Source organism: Schistocerca gregaria, chromosome 4 (genome assembly GCF_023897955.1).
Source record: "Schistocerca gregaria isolate iqSchGreg1 chromosome 4, iqSchGreg1.2, whole genome shotgun sequence".
Classification (NCBI taxonomy): domain Eukaryota; kingdom Metazoa; phylum Arthropoda; class Insecta; order Orthoptera; family Acrididae; genus Schistocerca; species Schistocerca gregaria.
In genome coordinates, this window is record NC_064923.1 from 655,492,368 (window position 1) to 655,513,967 (window position 21,600).

Here is a 21,600-nt window from a genome sequence, read left to right on the forward strand (position 1 = left end):
CATCCTTTGCCAGCTCCACATTGGCCATAACTTGGCTGACTCCTGGTTATCTCCTACAGTGTGAGGACCCCCTCTGCCGTGGATCAATGTTGACTGTGGTTCATCTCTTACTGGACAGTCCCAACTTAGACACCCTGTGATGGACTTACCTTTACTGACTCACTACCCCTGGTGTTAGCTGAGATTACCTCAGCAGCTGATGTTTTACGATTTCTTCATAACGGGTTTTTTTATCACTTTATGTAAGGGTGGGACCTTCAACCTTGTTGGTGGGTAGAGGGGATGGCAGGCTGTCTTGCTCCCCCTGCACCCCGACTGGCCTGGCTTCGACGGGGCTTGTTGGTTCAGCTCCGCCCTCTGCCTTCCCACTCCTTTCCTTATGGGGTCTTTTCTCTTGAGTATATCTTTTCTACCTATGCTTCTTCCTTTATGCCCGTCATTTGCCACTTTCTTTCCCCCCTCTCTTCTTCCTTCCTTCTCTGTCAATAGTTTGTCATTTTATGGGCATTGTAATTCTTTCTTATGGTGTGAGGTTTTGTTGGTTTTAGTTATTCTAAGGTCGGAGGGACTGATGACTGCATAGTTTGGTCCCTTCTCCAACCCAACCAACCTAGCTGGCAAACCAGGTGACTCCTGAGCCACTAGCCACCAACTCAGCATTGCAGTCTCCCCAACTATCAGAATAGCACTCCAGCATCAAACAAAACCTGGGATCCTGCATGGACCACAGTTTCATTTCATTAAACCACCTATGCCTGGGTTTTAGGGAGGGTTGCCCCTGGATGGAACCAAACAGGCATTTCATTAAAGCACCTATGCCTTTGTTTCAGGGAGGGTCCCCAATTTCATTCGATGTTGAGGTGCCATACAAAGTTGGAAGAGCCTCTGCAATGCTGTTTGAGTTTAGGAGGAATACCAGGTGGGCTGAAGCATGAACAGGAATTTGAATTTAGTGAGGCAGGCAGGCTAGTGTTAGCCACACAGTTGTGCAAAGCCACTGCGCCAAGGTGGCATAGTGGTTAACCCATCAGCCTAGTGAGCAGGATGACCAGGATTCAATATTGGCTTTGAAACAAATATTTGTTCATCACTTCAGCCTGCACATGAACATAATGCATTTTAAGATTGATATGCACCTATTGATAGCACTCTTCATTGGTTACCTGATCTGTCTGTCTAATCTTCACTATTCTTTCGTAGCACTGTATTTTCGAAGATTATGTTCTCTTCTTATGTACTGTTTTATCGTTCATGGGTCACTTACACAAGGTTTCACTCCATACAAATGTGGAATACTGATTAAAATTCTTTTATGTGATTAACACTACTTACAATATGGTCATTCCATGTCAAGTGGCCTAAATTTAGACAAGCTCCCCTCTAACATCTTCAATTCCGATGAAATGTTTAGAGGATGAAGCATTACATGAAGCACTGCCAAATTAGTTTCATAAATAGTATGGTGGGGGGGGGGGGGACCCTAGCCCTAGCCACCTTTTTGTGAAGACTCGCTTTTTGACATTGCTACTGAAATGAATAAATGGTCAACTTTGTTTTACCATTGTTGAGGATCTAAGAGACCTGTCTTGACAAAACTGATCCTGTTAAACTTTTTGGGCACAATAGCTTAGTTGTACAAAAGGTCAAACTATGGTAAATTAATCATAGTGTGCTATCAAAGTGGCTCATAAATCTTGTCGTACCAAATTTTGGCTGTACTTTATTGCCTTGTATCTACTGAAACAGTAATTTTCTGAAGTTAATACTTCAGTTATCTGCAGCCTGCCACCATGTCAAAGCTCTGCAAGTGGCACCCAAATTGCTCACATAACTGAGTTACCGAAGTTCGAAGTGCTAAAAAATTTAATCTGTCAATTTTGGCTACCTTTCAAACGGTCATATCTCAAAAGGGATCACTCAAAATTTGATTTTTCAGGGTACCATTGAAAAGAGCTCACCCTATTGGATCAGAAAAAGGGGTTTTATTTTTGGAGACTTTGCATTTAAGAACAAATAAACTAATTTGCATTTAAGAACAAATAAACTAACATTTTCATTGCCATTTCTCGACAGTGATGCAAATGAATAAATGATCAACTTTGATTTACCATTACTCAGGATCTAACAGACCTGTCATGCTGAAACTTTGTGATCTTGTTCAACTTTTTGGGTACAATATCTTAGCTGTAAAACAAAAGGTCAAACTATGCTAAACTCATCATAGTATGCTATCAAAGTGGCCCTTAAATCTTGTCATACCAAATGAACTTACACTTATATTACATATAAATAAAGAAATATATGTACCAGTCATACTCTTTATGGTTCCCAAGTCAAATATTTCAGTTCTTATTCAATCATTTGCTGAAATGTGTTACTAATAGCAATTAGAGTTGATTCTAACAAGCTATAATGTCAGCCCATTCTTGCTGCTGATAGAGCTGGAATGACGTGTTGGTTTGGAATGCAACAAGCATTCTGCCTAGCTGGCCAATACAATGAATGTGCAGGTCCATTGGGGTGCATGAAACAAACTTTCTTTTGAAACTTCAGACATTACCAATCCACCATTTTCAATCATATATACAGGCAATGTATTGGCCCAGTTGTAAGGCTGTAATATTTCTGAATGAAACTGTTGCTTGACTGGTCAACATTTGAAAAAAAAAGTGTCCTTGGATGCTCTTCTAATACAAACTTGCTTTTCATTTAATGGCACAACATGGTGATTCTCTTGTTCCTGATATTGTGCAGTCATTTTTGAACATGGCTTCCTGCTCCATTGTTAATGTTAACATTTCTTCTTTTGAAAGAAAAATGAGTTGTATTCCTCTGATATTCTTTGTACAGTATTTAAACAAATCAAATGGTGTCAAAATCTGGTCCTCAGTTGGTCTCTGAAGGCTTCCTCTAGCTGCCAGTCAATTTACAGTACCTCCAGTTCCATCACATGGAGATTTTGCATGGCTTGTAGCAAAAATGTTTCATTCAGCTGAGATTCCGAAGTAATTTTGATGGTTGTAGAGATTCAGAGAATTTTTGAAGTTTTTGTACTGTGCTGCTGGCCCATCACTGTAGTACAAGTGTGAGAGATTTTTCTAAGGAGACACTTCAGATCTATTAATTTCACTATAAAAGCATTGACAGCCATTGCATCATTTTTCAGGCTGCCACTTATACAGTAGCTTGATGCTCCAGACATCCAAGTTATTTCTAAAGTACACAACAACTAGGTGTAAAGTTGATTGTTATTCCAGTGAAAACCTTGAGGTGTGTCCTGGACAATGAAGGAATAATTTCCAGCAAAGTCCAGTAATATGATCAGTTCAGTTGGCTTACAGCTTTCTTTTATGCATTTTAGGTGCTTGCTCTGGTGCTTTGCAACATAATGAAGGGAAAGTGTCAATTTTTGAGATCAAATCTTCAATAAAATTCTCAGTCAACTGCTCGTTTTCTAATGTACCTCTATCATTGTGCACCCACTGAACTCAATGGTATCTGGATCACTGTCTTCAAAACTACTGTTCCAGTAGTTCTTTTCCCAGAGAGATTTCACAACAATGAACCATGCAGTCTTTAGCTTCCAAATCACACACCGTTTTAGCAATCAGACTCTTAATCTTCTTTAGCCAAGTGTTTGCAAGCATCAGTTTCACATTTTGGTGTAAAGTGCAAACACAGACTGAGTGGGTTCTTGCAGCACCCACAGCGATGCACCATTTTGGCCTCAACTGCAAAATTTGCTGCATATCGACTTCAGCAAGGTCCTTAAATTGGATTTTCCAAACATTTCTTTCAAATTATTCAAAAGAATGTATTTTTGCACCAGAACTTTCTTTCCTTTTATATTAATCAATACACAATCTTCTTTAACTGGACAAATTAAGCTAAATTAGTCATTCTCAAAAAATGTTACCACACTTTTACAGCATCTGAAATCATCTTGCCACACTTGTTCTTTGACAGAGCTAATACACCATTTTCTGACTAACTTCCTAGCTGCTTTTTACCATTCTCTCTGAAACACCAAATTCATGCATTGTCTCTCATAGTTCAGCTTTATGGTACTAATGTCAGTATTTGCAATTTTTCAGGTTGCCTTGACAATTGCAACTTCTCTCAATTCTTTAATCAGCTGCTTATAATCTTCACAATAAGGACATGTCTTGCTTGTGCTACATGTTAGAAGATCTTTTGTGGCAGATCCTCCAGCAGCAGCAATGTTGTTCGCAATTGCCTCTTGAGCTTCACTTATTTTTTGTTTTGCATGACCTTTCACAACCTTTTTATACTCTGAAATTTTAAAGGGGAGACCCCAAAAGCAGACCTGAATCAATTGATACTTCTGGATATGAGTCATCTTCTGACCGGTTTCAAGTGGCATGATTTTTCTTTCTTTGCTAAAAATTGTTTTCTGCAAGTTGGACAAATCTTACAAGGTTTCAAATTGCTTTTAGTCACAGTTTGCAATTTTTTTTGCCGTTCCTACACTGACAATCTGCAAACCCTTTTTAACAGAATGGTTCTTTGCACATAAGTATTACAAGATCTCTGTAGGAAGTCATTTGTCCACAAGTATTACTTTGTGATGAAAGTTTATTTGTGCATTTTCAGTAAGACATATCTCACTCTTTGGTTTATTAATTCCTGTTGCTCTACTGAAAATTCTTTGATTGGAATGAAGCCTTGTTGATTGTATGTTTTCACATGACATGCGGAATTATCTGCAAGGTCAATGACATGGTACTGAAACCACATTTATATCCATTACAATACAATTAAATTTATGCTTCCAATTGCCATGTGTTTCAATACTGAGTAAAGTATAAGTGGTTTGTATGTCCAACTGAAAAATATTAAACAATCACAGATAATGGGCACTTCCTTAAGAATTCAACAAAAAAAATTAAATAACCTGAAATATTTCTAAAGAGTCACCCTGCACCTTGAAATAATTTTTACTTGCTGAAAAAAGATGTTTATCTAGTAATGACAATGCACTTTTACATCAATTGAAAAGGCACATACAACCTCTTAACACACTTCACTACACAATAGTGTGCTTCAGACTTACTGTTTAAGCAGGTTACCAAATTCCATTGTTGACACTGAACTGGTCTCTCCAAAATAAAAGCAACTTTTTCTGATCAGACAAGGTGATCTCAGATAACATCTGGATGCCACTTTCAAAGCCTTATGACATGCTGACAGGCTGCAGATAAGTATCAGCTTCAAAAAGTTACTGTTTCAGTAGATAAAAGGCAATGAAGTACAATAGAGTGTCAATTATCCGAACGTCTGTCAACCGAATGACCGCTTAACCGAACTGTGTACTCTCCCACCCTACCATCCATCATCCCCCTCACTCCCAAACCAAGTTTCCCACAGTAGACTCCAGACTGGGCCACTGCTGGCGGAACATTGCTTTTAATGGGACCTTCACAAGGTGCTGCTGACCGGCCAAGCCACCAGTCGCTGTGTTTCAAAAATCAGCACACTTCTGTTGGCTTGGCACTGGCAGTAGTAGTAGTAGTAGTAGTAGTAGTAGCAGCAACATTATCAAAGCTGTTCACAGCAACAGCTGCGCCAGCTTATAGTTGAGGCGTGCCGCTTCGCGCAGTTTGAAGAACTGCGCACCCCCAAGAAGAGCTCACGGTGCAAACAGTCACCTTCTGTTCTCTGTTATGACCAATTGTGTGCTGCTGCATGAAGTGAACTTGACGGTACAAAATGCTTAAACATAAACGTGTTGTCCATTCTATGTGGGACAAGTATGAGATTATTACTATATATTCCTACTGAAGTTGCCTTTGTATGTTACTTTAATACTAAACGAGATGCCTGTTTTTATGAATAAATTTACTGTACAGTACTTCTTTTTGGCAAACAAAGATGTAGAGTTCAATTATCTGAACAAACCCATGTCCCCCAATTACTTCGGATAATTGACACTCTACCGTATAGTCAAAATTTGGTACGACAAGATTTATGAGCCACTTTGATAGCACACTGATGAATTTACCATACTTTGACCTTTTGTACAACTAAGATATTGTACCCAAAAAGTTTCAGTACATCAGGTCTCAGATCCTGAACAATGGTAAAACAAAGTTGATCATTCATTCATTCATTCCAGTCGCAATGTCAAAAGCCAAGCCTTTATGAAAAGGTGGTTAGTGGCCCCCATGCTACTTATGAAGCTGTAATTTGGCAGTGTTTCTTTTAAGGTCTACACGTACATCCAGTAAAAATTTCATGGAAACTGGTGATGGTCGAGTGGGGACCATTAGCCCATTTAACATGGAATGACCCAATGCTGTATCAGCAAACTAAATATGACATGCATGAACCACACATCTAACTGTGTTACTGATTAGCTGCCTCAGTTTAGTCTGTTTCATATAGGCGGACATTATTCAGCAGCATAGAAAATTTTGTTCAGGAAGTACTACGAAAAACCGAACTTTTAATGGTATAGGTTCAGAAACCAAGCAGCCAAGTAGTTTCTTCAAACTACTTCAGACGGTAATTCCAAGTTTCATCATAACCAAGCAGACATTATCAAGTTCAGAGGGAATCAATTTTAAAATTATTGATAACTAGGCAAACTTCCATACTATTTTGCGTTATTGGGCTGTACACTATATATTTTCAGATTTGTATTATTTCTCACATGGTAAAGAGAAAAGTTTTACTTGTGGATAGCAAGACATTCAAGTCTTGTATATTGTGAAACTTAAAATTTCTGTTCATTCTACTCAGTCCCATTTATAGATTTTCCACAATACAATACTTGGAAGCTTTTATACAGCACATTATTTTTAAGAAGGAAGTATCAAGCCATTTTCATCATGTTACGTTACTACAAGTGTGAGAAGAGACGAAAGTAATACACAGTACGAACTACCTTTCTGTGTACAAATGAAAATACTTGATTTTACAATGTTAAAACTCCACAGTGGAATACATTATTTTTAGTGCTCAACTGCTTGAATCTAACCAGCTTTCAGAAGTCAATATTTAAGTGTGACTGATTTTCACAAACCATTTTTATTTGTGAATTTCTCAACCAAATTACATACAAACTGATGTTTTTAGCAGAATTGTGCAATAACATTGTCATGGGAAAGACAACCCCTATCCACATTTAATACAGAATACCCATCACTGATCAGTCAGTCCAGTATTCAGACAAATTCAGCTGGTGCATGTCGTACATCCAATGATAAGACCTGTGTTACAAGCTGAATGAACACACAATCTGACTAAAAATGAATAACAGATCTGCCATATTAAGCACCCACCAAGCAAGCAGACCATTTTTGGGAATTCCAATAATACTGAGCAGTTTACATGTCACAAAATTGTGGTATCTATCATTTATTCAACATTGAAAAAGGCTTAAAAATATTAAACTGCTTATTTAGTTGTGGCAGCATAGCTACAACTGTTAACCATTTATGCGGTTGACAAATGTAGACAAAGATCTTGTTGACTGTCTAGTTCCTTATGTATATTAATCACAAAAATTAAAATCTATAGTCAGTAACAACTAATAAACCCAAGTATCAATCAGTTTTTCCTCCTGATCCTGAGACCATGCATACACTGATGTATACATACAAAACCTAATCTGTATCCCACATAAAACATTTTTATTTAAAGAATTACCAAGGAAATTCTTTTTTATAAATGACATCTACTTGTTCAGAATTATGCAGCCATGAAATTTCTTCAAACATCAGACGGTAATTCCAGGTTTCATCATAACATAGCAGATGTCATTGTGACTGATGGTCAAAACAGAAAAATATGTTTGAACACATTCAGTATGCCTTTATGTAAGGCATGTCTTTAAGGCAAACAGGAAATTGTGATTTCACTTGACGTGTACTTAATTTCCTACAATTGGCACCTATTATTGAACAATCCTAACAATTCTTTGATGATGATTTACAAATTTGCCTATCGTGCAGGTAATGTTGCACACATCGCTGAAAGGGTGGGCAACACGCTTGCTTGCTTAATGTAATAAAACGGTAAATGGCAGAATTTGGTTACCCAGAATCACTGAATACAATGACACCAAAAAATACCAACTGAATAGGTGTTCAGTTCAAATGTCTAACTAGCAGCCTAGTATTACTCAAGAAAGACTAATTACAGAAATTTGTCAAATTACTGTCAAACATCTCCAGCCTTAGTATTTGGAATTGGACGCATCAACTTCACTCATCTAAGGATGCTTTGTGATTTTATTTTCAAGTGTTCAGATAATAAGTCAATAATAGTAATAATACTTATTGCCATAATTAAAAATTCAACAATTCCAAAAATACTTACATCTCCAAACACTGAAAATGCCTTCTCTAAAAGTTCATTTGACACCCAAGGTGTTAGATTTTTAACTTTTATAGCAGCTCCAGGTGGTGCAAACCTAACTTTAATTGAACGGCCTTTACGCAGAGACCCATCAAGTTCTCTCTTCGCCTTTTCAGCATTTGCACGGTAGTCCTGAAACAAACACACAAATGTCACTTCTGTGTATTTATCTTACACTGTAGGCACCAACGGCAGGTGCACACGCACCTTCACACACATGAAAAACTTACCATGCGTATGAAAGCGAAGTTCTTTTCCTTGTTAACAAACTGTTCAGCCACTTCTCCATACGGACTAAACATTTCCCTGATTTCATCGTCAGTAACATCAGCTGTTAAATTGCCTATATATAATCGGCAGCGGCCGGAGAATTTTTTTTCTGTTGTATCCATTGGCGGAAGATCATGTGTTGGAGCCATCAGAGCAGCTAGCCGTTCATTCAGTCGATCCTGAAATTAAGATTAATTTACTTCAATAAATTACAAAATCACTGGTTCAGCAAACAAAGTGGAAGGAAAGGGCCACTACCACCATCTAAACTATATTTTTATTGTACCACATGATTAATGAAATTGAAACCTTTTCAACATAGCATTAATCAATTTAAACATTGCAGTTGAAACTACGGTGATGTGGATACAACTTCGAATGTATTAAGCAGCCTATTTGTTAGAATTTCACAATGTTTCCATACATGAATAAAAGGCATTAGTTTCCATTGGCACCATTTATGGCCTACTCATTCTGGCAAGGTGAATTTTCACTCATACCATCTATTTTACTCATATACAAATACCTTTTTTATTTTATTCACATACAAACACCAATTTTAATTTATGTGCAGTATGTAGGGTCATTATGTCTCGATGAAATTTGTTAACCCTGCACTTGTGTACAATCTCTGTCAGAAACTTAATGATCTAAATACTACAAAAGTGGAACTCACCACATCAAGGAGAATACCAGAAGACATTGAGGACCATCATCAGATTTACAAGTCATTAATGAGGCATTGCTTGGAAAAGTAAGGCATTTGCTCAAAACTTGTTAACACATGAAATCAAGTCGTATAAAAAAAATATAAGCTGTGTTGAGAAGTCCCTTATGTGTACTGATGTGCAAATAGTTTCAATGCATTACCCAAAAAATCAGAATGGAACAGAACATGGCAAAAATGTGTACGATGTTATCCCATAGCGTTAACGTTTAACCCTAGAGCAGGCATGCTGTGCACTTTGTACACGTCAAGAATAGCTATTTTTCTGTTACCAAGGTAAACATGTACAAGCGATATTACAGTCTAATCCATGATATGCCAACTCGGCCATTTCACAAGCATTGGCCGGCACTAGTGAAAGCATCGGTGCTCAGTTGTGCCGGTGGGTGGGGGAAGGTGTGGGATGTAGGCACAGCACTTGTCTAGTAGTTTGGTGAATGGAACTGGGCACGTAAGACCACATCAGAGGGCTTACCAGTATTAAACAAGTAATAATGCCAATTTTGTTTACAGACTTAAAAGTAGTTTTATTGCACTCCTTAGTTTGCACCAATTTAGAACATTATTTTTGGCATCACTTGAAAGCGACATTTTCTGATATATGGAACAATCCTTTTGGCATTTGCAATTCGAAGTATAGCTTCCAGTGAAGCATCGGACAAACTGAATCTGTTTTTGTTTAGTTAATATTTATATTTGAAGTCTTTTTCACAAACAAAAACTGTTCCAAACATAGCAACACATTTTAAGGCGGCAGCATTAATCCTTGTTGATCAATCACCATTGTAATGGTAATAACGATCTGTCAGAATTTAATCACACCGTAGTTTTATCAGCTAAACATTGAGACTTAATGGGTACATATTCCAGGCACACCAAAAAATTTGGTCATATAAACGAACTGCAGTTTTTACTTTTTTATTTCTTCATATTTTATGTAATGACTAATGCTTGTGTAGTCTCTGATGGTTTCATAAGTACATAAATTCAAGGATTTGAGTGAGAAAAAATTATCGAAATTTCCTACTTGAAGCTGACTTAAAAAGCAACAGCTAACAATTTGAAACTTTCAATTTGGTCACACACAGTACAGATTAATTTTTTTCACCTTGTAACAAGATATTTATATCTTGCGACTACCCTGTGATGTCTTTCACAAAAGCAAGGTCACCAATCCATTGCTCATCATCCAAGTCTGACTGGCAAACCTTCAATATCAGTGAACAGAGCCATTTCTGGTCAAAAAACTGAAAAAGGTTGAGAATACTTTTGAGCAACTTAACAACTGTGTAGCACAATAAAAAGTAATGTCTTTGTGAATTGACTCAAGGCCTCCCCAAAAATCCTTTATATTCCCAGTGATTCGAGCTCTGCTTTCTACAAAAATTCACAATTTTTACAAGTTTATCCATGATAGACCTAAACTTGTGAAAAATTATTGCACATAGCTGTTACTGATGTAAAAGGCAGTGTACTGTCAAAACTGGGGGAAGCCCAGCATCACGTACTTTTCATACAACGACTTTACAGGCATTCAAGTAACAACTGCCTGTCGTTCAGAATCACCTAGACAGCCAGGAAAATACCTTCCACAGTTGTGGTACTTCTGACATCCAACAGTTCCTCAGTAACAGTGAAATCTTTCACACCACCACCTATGGAAATTGAAAGCTGAGCTATGCTGCAACTGTCAGTGCTCTCATCAAGGGCAGTCAAGTGCTCTACAAATTTACAACATTTATTGTGCAACTGTTCCTTTAATTCAGCACAAATTTCTTGCACTCTTCAAGAAATTGTGTGTTCAGGACACGTAGAACACCTCAAATTGGGCCACTTCAGAGGGGGGCTACCTCCAAACACTCTACAAAATTCTCTTTTACAAACTGGCTGTCCATAAAAGATCTTGCACTTTGTGCAACTTCTAGTGAAGCAATGTAGCTTGCTCAAACTGCCCTTTCAGGTGCACAATTCAGCTCACATGTCTGCACAACAAAAGCAATAATTAACTTTAAAATCTTACCGCACAAAACAGTCAACTTAAATTAACAACAGTACCCGAGAGAAATAGTGCAAGTTTTTTATACATATATGCAAGGAGAATTACAGAAAGACTAATTTGGTTTTTCTTTTAGAATGAACAGAAAAAACACTGCTTAGCTCTTCAGATTGTGGCAATTCTGATTTTAATTTAGTAATCAGTTCTTCTGGCTGATCTAACAACCTCCTTGTTTGTTGAATGTATTTTCGTAGTGACAGCACACTGTCGATGCTTTGATATTTTCATTAGAGTGGTATATTACGCACAACACTTTCTTAGAATTTAGAAACAAATACGAATCTTCACACCTAAATCCCGATCTCCTATGCTTGTGCTGAATGCTCGCAAGACAGATTAATAGTGTCTCATTCGATAAGATTCTAAATGAGTATTTCAACACACTGAAGCTGATGTGAGACTGAGCACAAGTGATGCTACAGCCACTACATGGGAGAGAGGAGGGAGGGGAAAAGCACCAGTGCCACTCAGTGCAGAACCAGTAGGCATAAGCACTAAGTGCTGGAGTTTGGGTGGTGTGGTCAAATCTTAGCTTAACACGTGTTTCCCCACAGTAATGACCCATTGAAAGCACTCGACAGTAACAGTTGCATCACATCCCTCCTGACCCCTTACATTATCAGTAACTATTTCTTAGAAAGAAAACATTGTGGGTTTCCTATTAACTATGTGTCTTTTTTGCAAGAACCTTACATTTTTCTCACTTGCCACTTACTTGGAAGTATGATAACATAACTTAAGTGTGTTAGCTGAAGCAATAATGAAAGATTAGCTATGGGCTTACAATTGTAAAACAATGGTGTGGTACAAAATAATGTCATTCGTGATTGATGCACTTTGTGCACAGGCACACCCAGTCAAAGGTTAACTAATGCAGTGCAATTACACAGAAACTACTGCAGCCATATCTACATGTTGCTGTTGTAAAATGTGTCTTGTCTTTATGGGTTTTGGAACAGACATGTCTGTACTTTAAATTCTTAAATTCCAGATATTTGAACCAGGGTATTTCCCTTTTGTGATGAAGTCATGCAATGCAAATATCTACCACTTAGTATTCTTATATTAAAGCATATGCTATACACTAAATGCTTTAATTACACTTAATTATAAAATTTTATTTACAATTTCCATACCCTAAAATACTTCACACCATAAAAATTAAAAGTAACTAACAGACTATTTTAGTTGCCACTAAGGGGCAGATGGCTGAGAACTATGGGATTCAACATCTGTGGTCACAAGTACCCTAGAACTACTTAAACCTAACTAACCTAAGGACATCACACACATCCATGCCCGAGGCAGGACTCGAACCTGCGACCGTAGCAGTCGCGAGGTTCCACTAAGGGGCAGATGTTTCCACACAAATATTTTTATGCTTATAGGCAAGAACTATAACAGAAACAACAAAATAGCACACCACAATCTTATCTGAAACTTATTTCACATAAGAATGTGTATTCTATGCAAAAAATATTTTTAATAATTGTTAAAAATGTCAAATTTCTTTGTTTTAAGATTTAAATTAAACAAACTCATGTACTCTTATTAGGAGAACACAATCTGAGACCACTACACAAGCTGCATCACTATCTGAAAGGGGAATCCCTATTTATGATGTCTATGTCTGATAATATGTAAAAAACTGTCTTCAGTCATTGCTCTAGCCTTGTTTAAAGCAGAACATTCTTACCATACGGTTTCATAAGAAGTGATTGACAATATAATGCCAGAAGTAACTAAACTGTACACTCTCGGTTGGACCAAGATGTTACCAAATTTATGGCATCTTTACAAATGACAGAACTATTCTGTCAAAAATTATGGGAAATCAGTAAATGCACAACAAAACTTTCACGTACTTCAGCATTTAAGCAGGTAGTAAACATAGAACAGCTGCTTCGCATACAACTTCAAGCCAAGTTCTTTTAGGTGAAGCGGCTTATTTTCAAATACACTATTTTTCAAAAAAGCTCTGAATATTATGCAAATTTATGAAACATTCCCTTTGTGTGATATTCTTGTATATAAACTGGGAAGTCCAGTACTCAGAAGATATTTCCTTACGAAACACACAAATTTAGCCAATACCAGAACTATCCAAATTAAAACATCGGCATTATCAGCCAACAACAGTTCATTTATTCAATGAATCTCTGCAGTTATGAGCAAATGAGGTGAAATTTGATGATGATTTGCTCTTTCTTACGGATGCTGCACCATACACAAGTCACCCAAGGGCATTTCTGTAAACTTCCCACACTTGATAAACATGAACTTTTTAGTACACTGTTTGTGCAGAGTATGTAAGCAGATACATTGTATCCTAATGAATACAAACTTTTCTCACAGGGCAAAAGGTGACAGTGGCAACAGCCAAACATTGTGATAGTACACTTCCACCTATACTCAAACATTGGGTGGTGGTGATTTGTGGTGAGGGGCATTTGACATGATCAAGAAAACCCTGACAAGTAAGCATGCCAATCTCAAGGTTGGGTACATAGGCTGTTCCACATGCTAAGCAGTTTATAATATATTAAGTCTGCCTCCCTTCCTCACCAATTTGGGGATGAAGCATGACAGTTCAAAAAATTTCACTACTCCTAACACTGGAACCAATATCTGCTAACATGGCAGGCAGATCTCCATCAACTAAGGGCTGCCCTAATATCAGTATATAGGACATGTCACCAAAATATGCTGAACTGAAGTGGCATGCCACGAACTAGTGTGGTGGATTCTCCCACTACTGGAGGAGGAAGTCATGCATTAAACAGCTGTGTCCAATGGGTAAGAGAATGGGTTACAGAACCTCCTCCTAGCAGTGAGGCTGCCATGAAGTCAGCCATGTCTGAGTGGTCTATTTGAGTGACCAGTGTTTTCTGTCATCTGAAACCACTCCATCACCCCCAATGGTGTGTGTGTGTGTGTGTGTGTGTGTGTGTGTGTGTGTGTGTGTGTGTGTGTCAGAAAATGGGATGATGGCATGCAATTGGATGGAACAGTGATGGACAGCACCCTTCCCTCCCAACATGCTTCCTTGGCACCTCTGTCTACCATGTTTCCCAGTATCCCACTGTGGTCGGGTACCCAGCAAAAGATCACCCCTTTGTCAGTGTTGGAGCCACTGTAAGGAGTCATGGATGAGCTGAATCAGCTAGTCTACTGTATACATTTGGTGAAGTGCTTGCAGTGAGTTGAAACAGACAAACTTTGTATGGTGATGCCTGAATCCTATAGTGCCATCACAATGCCATATAATTCCACATCAAAATTTGTAAATTGTTCCACAAGACGCACTTCAAAACCATATCAGTGAAAACAGCAGAACTGAGGACATTCTTTTGCTGGGACCCATCTGCAGAAACAAGGATAAAACTGTGGTATGTACTTAAAATGGGTGAAAATGAAGTTATAAACACAATCTGGAGTACAAGTTTTCCTGTATTGTCAAGCTTAAAATCAATTTGAGCCTCTGAAGAAACCACAGCAGCAATGTGTTCCATCCCTGGCTGTGTATTTTGATGTCTGATAGACCCTTTAGACAGTCAGTAGCATGTATCCCAAACAGCTTGATCACATGGGCCTAATTGCTGGGTGGTGGGTTGGATCAATGCACTAAATGCCGATGATTGAGGTGACACACAATGGCCAAAAGGATATCCAGAGTGGTGATTTGGCAGCCTCTGCACACTAAACTGGACTGGTCCGAAAGGCTCCAGTCGGTATACGAAAGCCCTCGTAGTGGACAGTGCCTAACATCTTGAGGTAGGAAGTATGGGCTGATCTGTAGACCATGCTGATAATGTAAACATAATGGAACAAATGCCCTACAAAACTGTTGGAGGTGGGAACTGAGAGCTCCTCTTGTTTTTCCATTAAGCCATTTTAAAACGTTTAATGACTGGAAGCCCTCTGTTCATATGTCTTTCAGCTGTGGGGCCAAGTTAATTTCAAGTCTAATAAAATTCCCCAAAAGAGCACAGTTTCTTGAAAACCACAATATTGCCCCCATTGTGAGCATAGGTTGGTTAAAAATTTACACGTGTAATCATCTTGGGTGAGAACCAAAAACTAGTTGTCCTGGCCCAGGTCTCCAGTCTCTCAATGGTCAGCTGTAGCTGCCTCATTGTTATAAGATCAGAGTAAGAGTAAAAGATTGCAAAATCATCCACAAACAAAGAGCATCTGACAGGTCACCCTTACTGTGGAGGAAATACCATTGATAGCAATGGCAAACAATGTGACACTGAAGACACTGCCTTGGGGGACCCCATTCCTTGAATATAGCAGTCTCACAAGGCATTGTCAACAAGATATCTAGAATGCTAGTCCTCGAGAAAGGAATGAAGAAGTGGCAGGCATCCACATAGTCCACATTCAAGAAGTTGGCAAAGGATGTTTTATCTCCAAGTAGTATCCTAAGTTTTTCCAATGTCTAAACACACATAAACCAAATGGTTTTTGTGTAAGAAGGACTCTTGTATCACTGTCTCCAGTAGAATTAAGTTGTCGAGGGTGAAATGGTAGTGCCTGAAACCGCATTGGGAGCATCTCAGGTGATCTAGGGATTCGAGCAGCGAGATGAGGCAGCCGTTTACCATACACCTGGTAAGTTGTATGGTAGTAACTGTTAGGGGCACTATGGTCCTTGTCTGGTTTCCAGAATGGAATACTGCCTCCTCGCAAGTCATGGGGTACTGTGCATCAAACCAGATCTGAGTAAAACAAGAAAGGAGCTGTACTTTCACTTCAGGTCACAGATGAAGCATGGCATAATGTATCTCATCAGATCCTGAAGCAATGTCTTTGGCTGCAGACAAAGCCAACTTCAGTTCCCTCATCGAGAATGAAAGGTAGTAGACTTCCTCATTATCCAATAAGAAATTGAGCTTCCTGATCTAAACAGTACTATAGAAACCAGAAAACCAGGAGCTTGTCTGGATGAATTAGTTACAGTAAAGAAGTGTTCAGCTAAAACCAAAGATGTCTTCGGGCATGTCTACCAAGATCGCATTACTTGACTAGGCTGTAAAGGGACGTGTACTGCCATTCTCTGAAATCCATCTTACTGAATCCCAAAATAGTGCAGTGGAGGAGGACCCTCTTCCATTCTTTTATCACTCGCCTCACAGATGTGAAGGCATGAGGGTTTTCTGCTGTTGGATTGTGTTTGAAGTTCCGCAGAGCTGTTCGTCTGACCCTGATTGCCAATTGACTTCTTGCCAAGTTGGGGGAGGGGACCAAACACCAAAGTCATCGTTCCATCAGATTACACAAGGAAGGTGGCCATGCCCTTTAAGTGGAACCATCCTGGCATTTGCCTTTAGTGATTTAGGGAAATCATGGATAGCCAGACATGGGCTTGAACAGTCATCCTCCCAAATGCGAGCCCAGTGTGTTGACCACTGCGCCATTTCGCTCAGTGGCCAATCAACAGCCTTTATGCCACCAAGGTACAGGGCGTCATCTGAGGTTGCTGCTGGACTGGGGATGGACTCCATCTCTCAAGTGATATGGCCCACCGTATCTTGTACGCAATTCTTTTATTCAAAACTAACCTGTCAACTATACTGCAACCAATTTGCCCTTTCTACCATCCACCTGTGATCTCCAATCAATCACCATTCTAGTCGGCAGATGGATCCATACTGGGAAGTGTTCACTAGAATCTAGATCTGTAGCCACTTCCCACTGAACAGTCTGCAATAGCTGGGGAACAGAAACCAAAGTCAATGGCTGAAAAAGACCCTGTAGCTATCTGACTCACATTCAGAAGGCAAATGTTCTCAGAAGGGACAAGTCGCTCAATCATCCAAACCCCTTGTGGAAGTGTTAAGGAATTAATGTTAGTTGATCTTGATACAACTCTTGGTACTTCTCATTTCCTGTGTTCCTTTCATATGCATTTCCTCTTCCAACACCGATTGGTCAAAGTAGAAGGATGCGTTTAAGTTTCTCTCTTCCACAAATTTCATCATCACACATCTTCAATTTCCTAGCACCTTCACCACTTCCCTTGAATTGACAATCTGCATTGCACACAACCTGGTGTACATTACATAGTATGCCACTATCATTCACATCTTGTAAATTTTATCAAGCATCCTTGAAACACGTAAGCACTAGGTTTCTTTAACTACTCCTCCCTTAATATCTGTAGCTCTTTTTTTATCCACTGCATGGTCACACTACTGCGACTTATTCAAAATCTGTTCTTTTCCTACTATGCTTCACATCTTCCATGTACATAATTACATTTAGTACCCACTCCTTGGACAATGACTCATTTACTACAAATTGCTGGAGATGGGATTTGAGGCTCCCTGCCCTATGAACTCTGATGAACTACACTACTTTACATCTGTTTCATTTAAGCACTTATTGTCGTCTACTGCTGTACGTTGTCCACACAGTACAGCATATACGACACCACACATTCCAAGAAACTCAATGTTGCAGAAACACTAATATTTCATCTGCCCCTTCTTTCACATTCTGCAAAATTTCTTTGATTCCTTTCTGACAAAATGTCAACTCTGGCAACTTTTGTAGAGCTAATGCAATGTTTAGCAGTCTCATTGCTCTGCTTTGTATCAACACAACTACCAGTTTAGCACTGTTACTTGTTGACTCAGCAGCTACAATCTGTAGCCTCGTGACGTGCTCTCCATTTGATACCTCCAGTCCCAACCCCAGTAGCCATTAGCCATCAATATTGTGGCTGCATGGTAGACAGTACATGGAGTGTTAAATGTCATATCATTGGTCTTTTGCAACCTCACACTCTTAGGGTTCCTTGTCAGGTTCCAATCAGTTTCAATTAAAAATTCCTCTCTCTGGAGACTAAATCAATTCTCGTTCAGATTTTCATTGTGATGTGTGTGTAGTCTCATTTCTAGTCCCATAGCAAAGCACTTCTCTCAAAGCCATCAGAATTAAGAATGCAGAATTATGGATTGTGGATAGAAACCATCATTGAAGACTACTTTCCTTAGTTAAGGTGTATCACTGATCTACAGACTAGTCGCTACAAGCTGCCTCAACGCATATACACAGTTTCTAACTAATAGTTCTCTTAGTATAAACCTGTAACTTAAGATTATGGCCTCTTAACGAGTAAATTATGACAGCATTTCAAATTTTAATTTGGCCAATATGTGTTTAAAAGTGAGTCAGTATTATTAATTTTCATGTACCCAGTGACCTTTGTGTGAGCACTATATTGAAGCCATTTAAGTTTGCAGTTCACAGTGTCAGAACTGTGATGCACCAACAACAACCCAAAGAACAGTAAAAGACACATTCTGACACTAACAGGAATGACAAAACCTTTCAATGATGTACGAGGGCCACCAAGAAAGTAACAAACGTCTTTAAACAAAATAGAATTATTCCACTTGCATGGCAAGGTGCGCTTGTAGGTGTGTTAAAAATTCTGGAGGCGCTGGGTATCGATCCCAGTACCTCTCGCACACTAAGCGAGCGCTCTACCATCTGAGCTACCAACTTTCTCTTCCGAATGCGAAAATATTTTGTTGAGCCCAACCTACATAGGTAGGAATGATCATCAAAATAAAATAAGAGAAATCAGAGCTCGAACAGAAAGGTTTAGGCGTTCGTTTTTCCCGCTCGCTGTTCGGGAGTGGAATAGTAGAGAGATAGTATGATTGTGGTTCGATGAACCCTCTGCCAAGCACTTAAATACGAATTGCAGAGTAGTCATGTAGATGAAAACAAATTTTATTACACAGGTCTTTGAAGTGCACTCTAGCTGTTTTTCTACATAATCACCTTTCAAACAGGAACTTTTGCCACACCATTGCCCAAGTTTTCCAATAACATCTCTGTAGAAATCTGCTGCCTGCTATTACCACCACTGGTTTACCATAGCATGCAGTTTAGCGTCAGTATCAAAGAATTGGGTATCAAGCTGTCTTCAGTATGGAGAAGAGGTAGTAGTTATTCAACACCACGTGGTGGATTATCAAACACCTAAAAAGCAAAATCCAACAGTAGCTCTGAAGTACAAATGGCCATGTGCAGATGTTCATTTATCATCAGAAAAAACTTTTGTGCTTAGTTTTCCCCGATGATTGTTTTGTATCACCTGTCAACTTTGTCAGTGTTTAACAATACCTCTGAGTTAATTGTAGTGCCATGTTCAATGAAATCAACAAAAATCACTCCCTTAGAGCCCCAAAGCACAGTGGCCATGATCTTGCTTTGACATTTGTGAACACTTCCTTAATATCTTGCAAGAATGTGTGTCCTCTTTCCATTCCACATCTACATCTAAAAGTCAATACTCTGCAAATCACACTAACAGCCTGTCAGAGGGTTCATCCCACCACCTTCACAATAATTCTGTGATTTCAATCTAACAGCAAGTGGAAAAAAACTAACAACTATATCCTTCCATGCAAGCTGCTATTTCCCTTATTTTAGTGTGATGATCGTTTCCACCTATGTAAGTCTGCATCAACAAAATATTTTCGAATTTGGAAGAGAGAGTTTTGATTAAATTTCGTAAGATTCTGCTGCAACAAAAAACACATTTTCATGATATCCACCACAAATCCTTTCTTCCCTACTTCGCGATAATACAGAAAAGGTTGCTCTGAACTTTCTTGATATACTCTGTTACTGTTAAGGATCCCACTCTGCAGTAGTATTCCAAGAGAGGATAGACAAGGATAATGTAGGCAGTCTATTAGATCTTTCATCTCCAATAAGCTTTCTGCGAATAAAACAGTTTTTGGTTCGCTTTCTCCATGACATTTTCAGTGTGTTCTTTCCACTTTTAAGTTTTTCATTAGTGTGATTCCTAGGTATTTAGTTAAATTTATGGTCTTTAAATTGACATTTATTGTGTAAACAAAGTTAAACAGATTCCTTTCAGCACCATTGTGAATAACTTTACACTTTTGATTATTTAGGATCAATTGCCAATTTTCACACCATACATATCTTTTCTAAATCTGTTTAGCAATGTTCTAATCTTTGCCTTTTAGTTTCACAATTTACACGCTACAGGTCTCATTCCCAGTAACGATACAATCCGTAACTTTCCGCATTTCTTGTAATCTAACCAGCACAAAATTTATCCTAACCAACCCACCTCCTCTTCCACAATTTTTGGAAAAGTCTTTCGGAAGTCCCATAAGCATGAAAATTTGCACGGATTTTATCATCTATTTTCAACACTAGTTACTCACAGGGCTACTATTGTGGTCCTCATGAGCATTGGTACAGCCATTTTTTTAAATCTATGCACCATTGCCCTACTCAGATTTCACTCATTACCACTCTTTGTACATACCACAAAGGCTGTGATAAATTTCAACTGATTTGCAGTTTTGCCCACGAACATCACAGGACACAGCACTTCACAAAAGGCAGGATTCTCTATTGCAGCACACATCACATGTCACAGAAAGCAATGTAGCAGACACAGATCACACTACCACCACTGCATGCATACCAAGTGTACGAACGTTATGGCACCAACTTGGCAGCTGTAGCACTGTCCATCACCAGACCCAAACATCTGTTACTTCCTGGATAGCTCAAAATTTCATGGAATGTGGTGCCTCAACTGCCAAACTTGGTACTCAGAAACTTAGATAATTTTGGACAATTTAGCAATTCAGAAATTTTCTGACTCCAATACACTGATGGAAGTTTATGTTTACAGCGTCTTTCACAGATACTTTTTCCTTATTGAAAGATGGGGAAAATTTGCCACGACTTTTTCCAACGAGCTTCAATAGATTGTGCCCTTGCCACAGCTTTGTGAATCGGATTATTTACACAACCCCATCAAAACATTATCAAGTCTCAAATATTTGAAGAATGACATGGTTACTGGCAAGAAAAATAAAAGATAAAAAAGAAAAGTTATCAGCAGCTCTTGGCAGTAACTCTTCAACTGTATAGGTCAACTGATGTTTTTATACCTATTAGAATTGGTTTGCAATAATTGTGACTTTTTGCAGCTTTGAAACCAATCACTGTATTCCATTTTTCTGGTTGGTCTGATCTGTAAGTTTTGCTATTATGGTTTTGCAGTTATTTTACTTTGGCTCTACTCAAAACACATTTGCTATTATGTCACATTAGTTTCGATAAATATCATTAAAAATGTATACAGTTATAT

The 21,600-nt window shown here is 38.6% G+C and overlaps 1 protein-coding gene across 11 annotated transcripts in view; it reads right to left on the bottom strand.

Moving 5' to 3' along the window:
- Nucleotides 1-21,600, bottom strand: part of LOC126267402 (hrp65 protein-like) — a 140,253-nt gene that overhangs the window by 108,883 nt on the left and 9,770 nt on the right. For all 11 annotated transcript variants that reach the window (XM_049972630.1, XM_049972627.1, XM_049972625.1 and 8 more), the window contains 2 exons: nt 8,613-8,831; nt 8,344-8,514 (listed from right to left, as the gene is read on the bottom strand). In XM_049972630.1, coding sequence (XP_049828587.1) covers nt 8,344-8,514; nt 8,613-8,831 — 390 coding nt within the window. The remainder of the gene's footprint in view (nt 1-8,343; nt 8,515-8,612; nt 8,832-21,600) is intronic.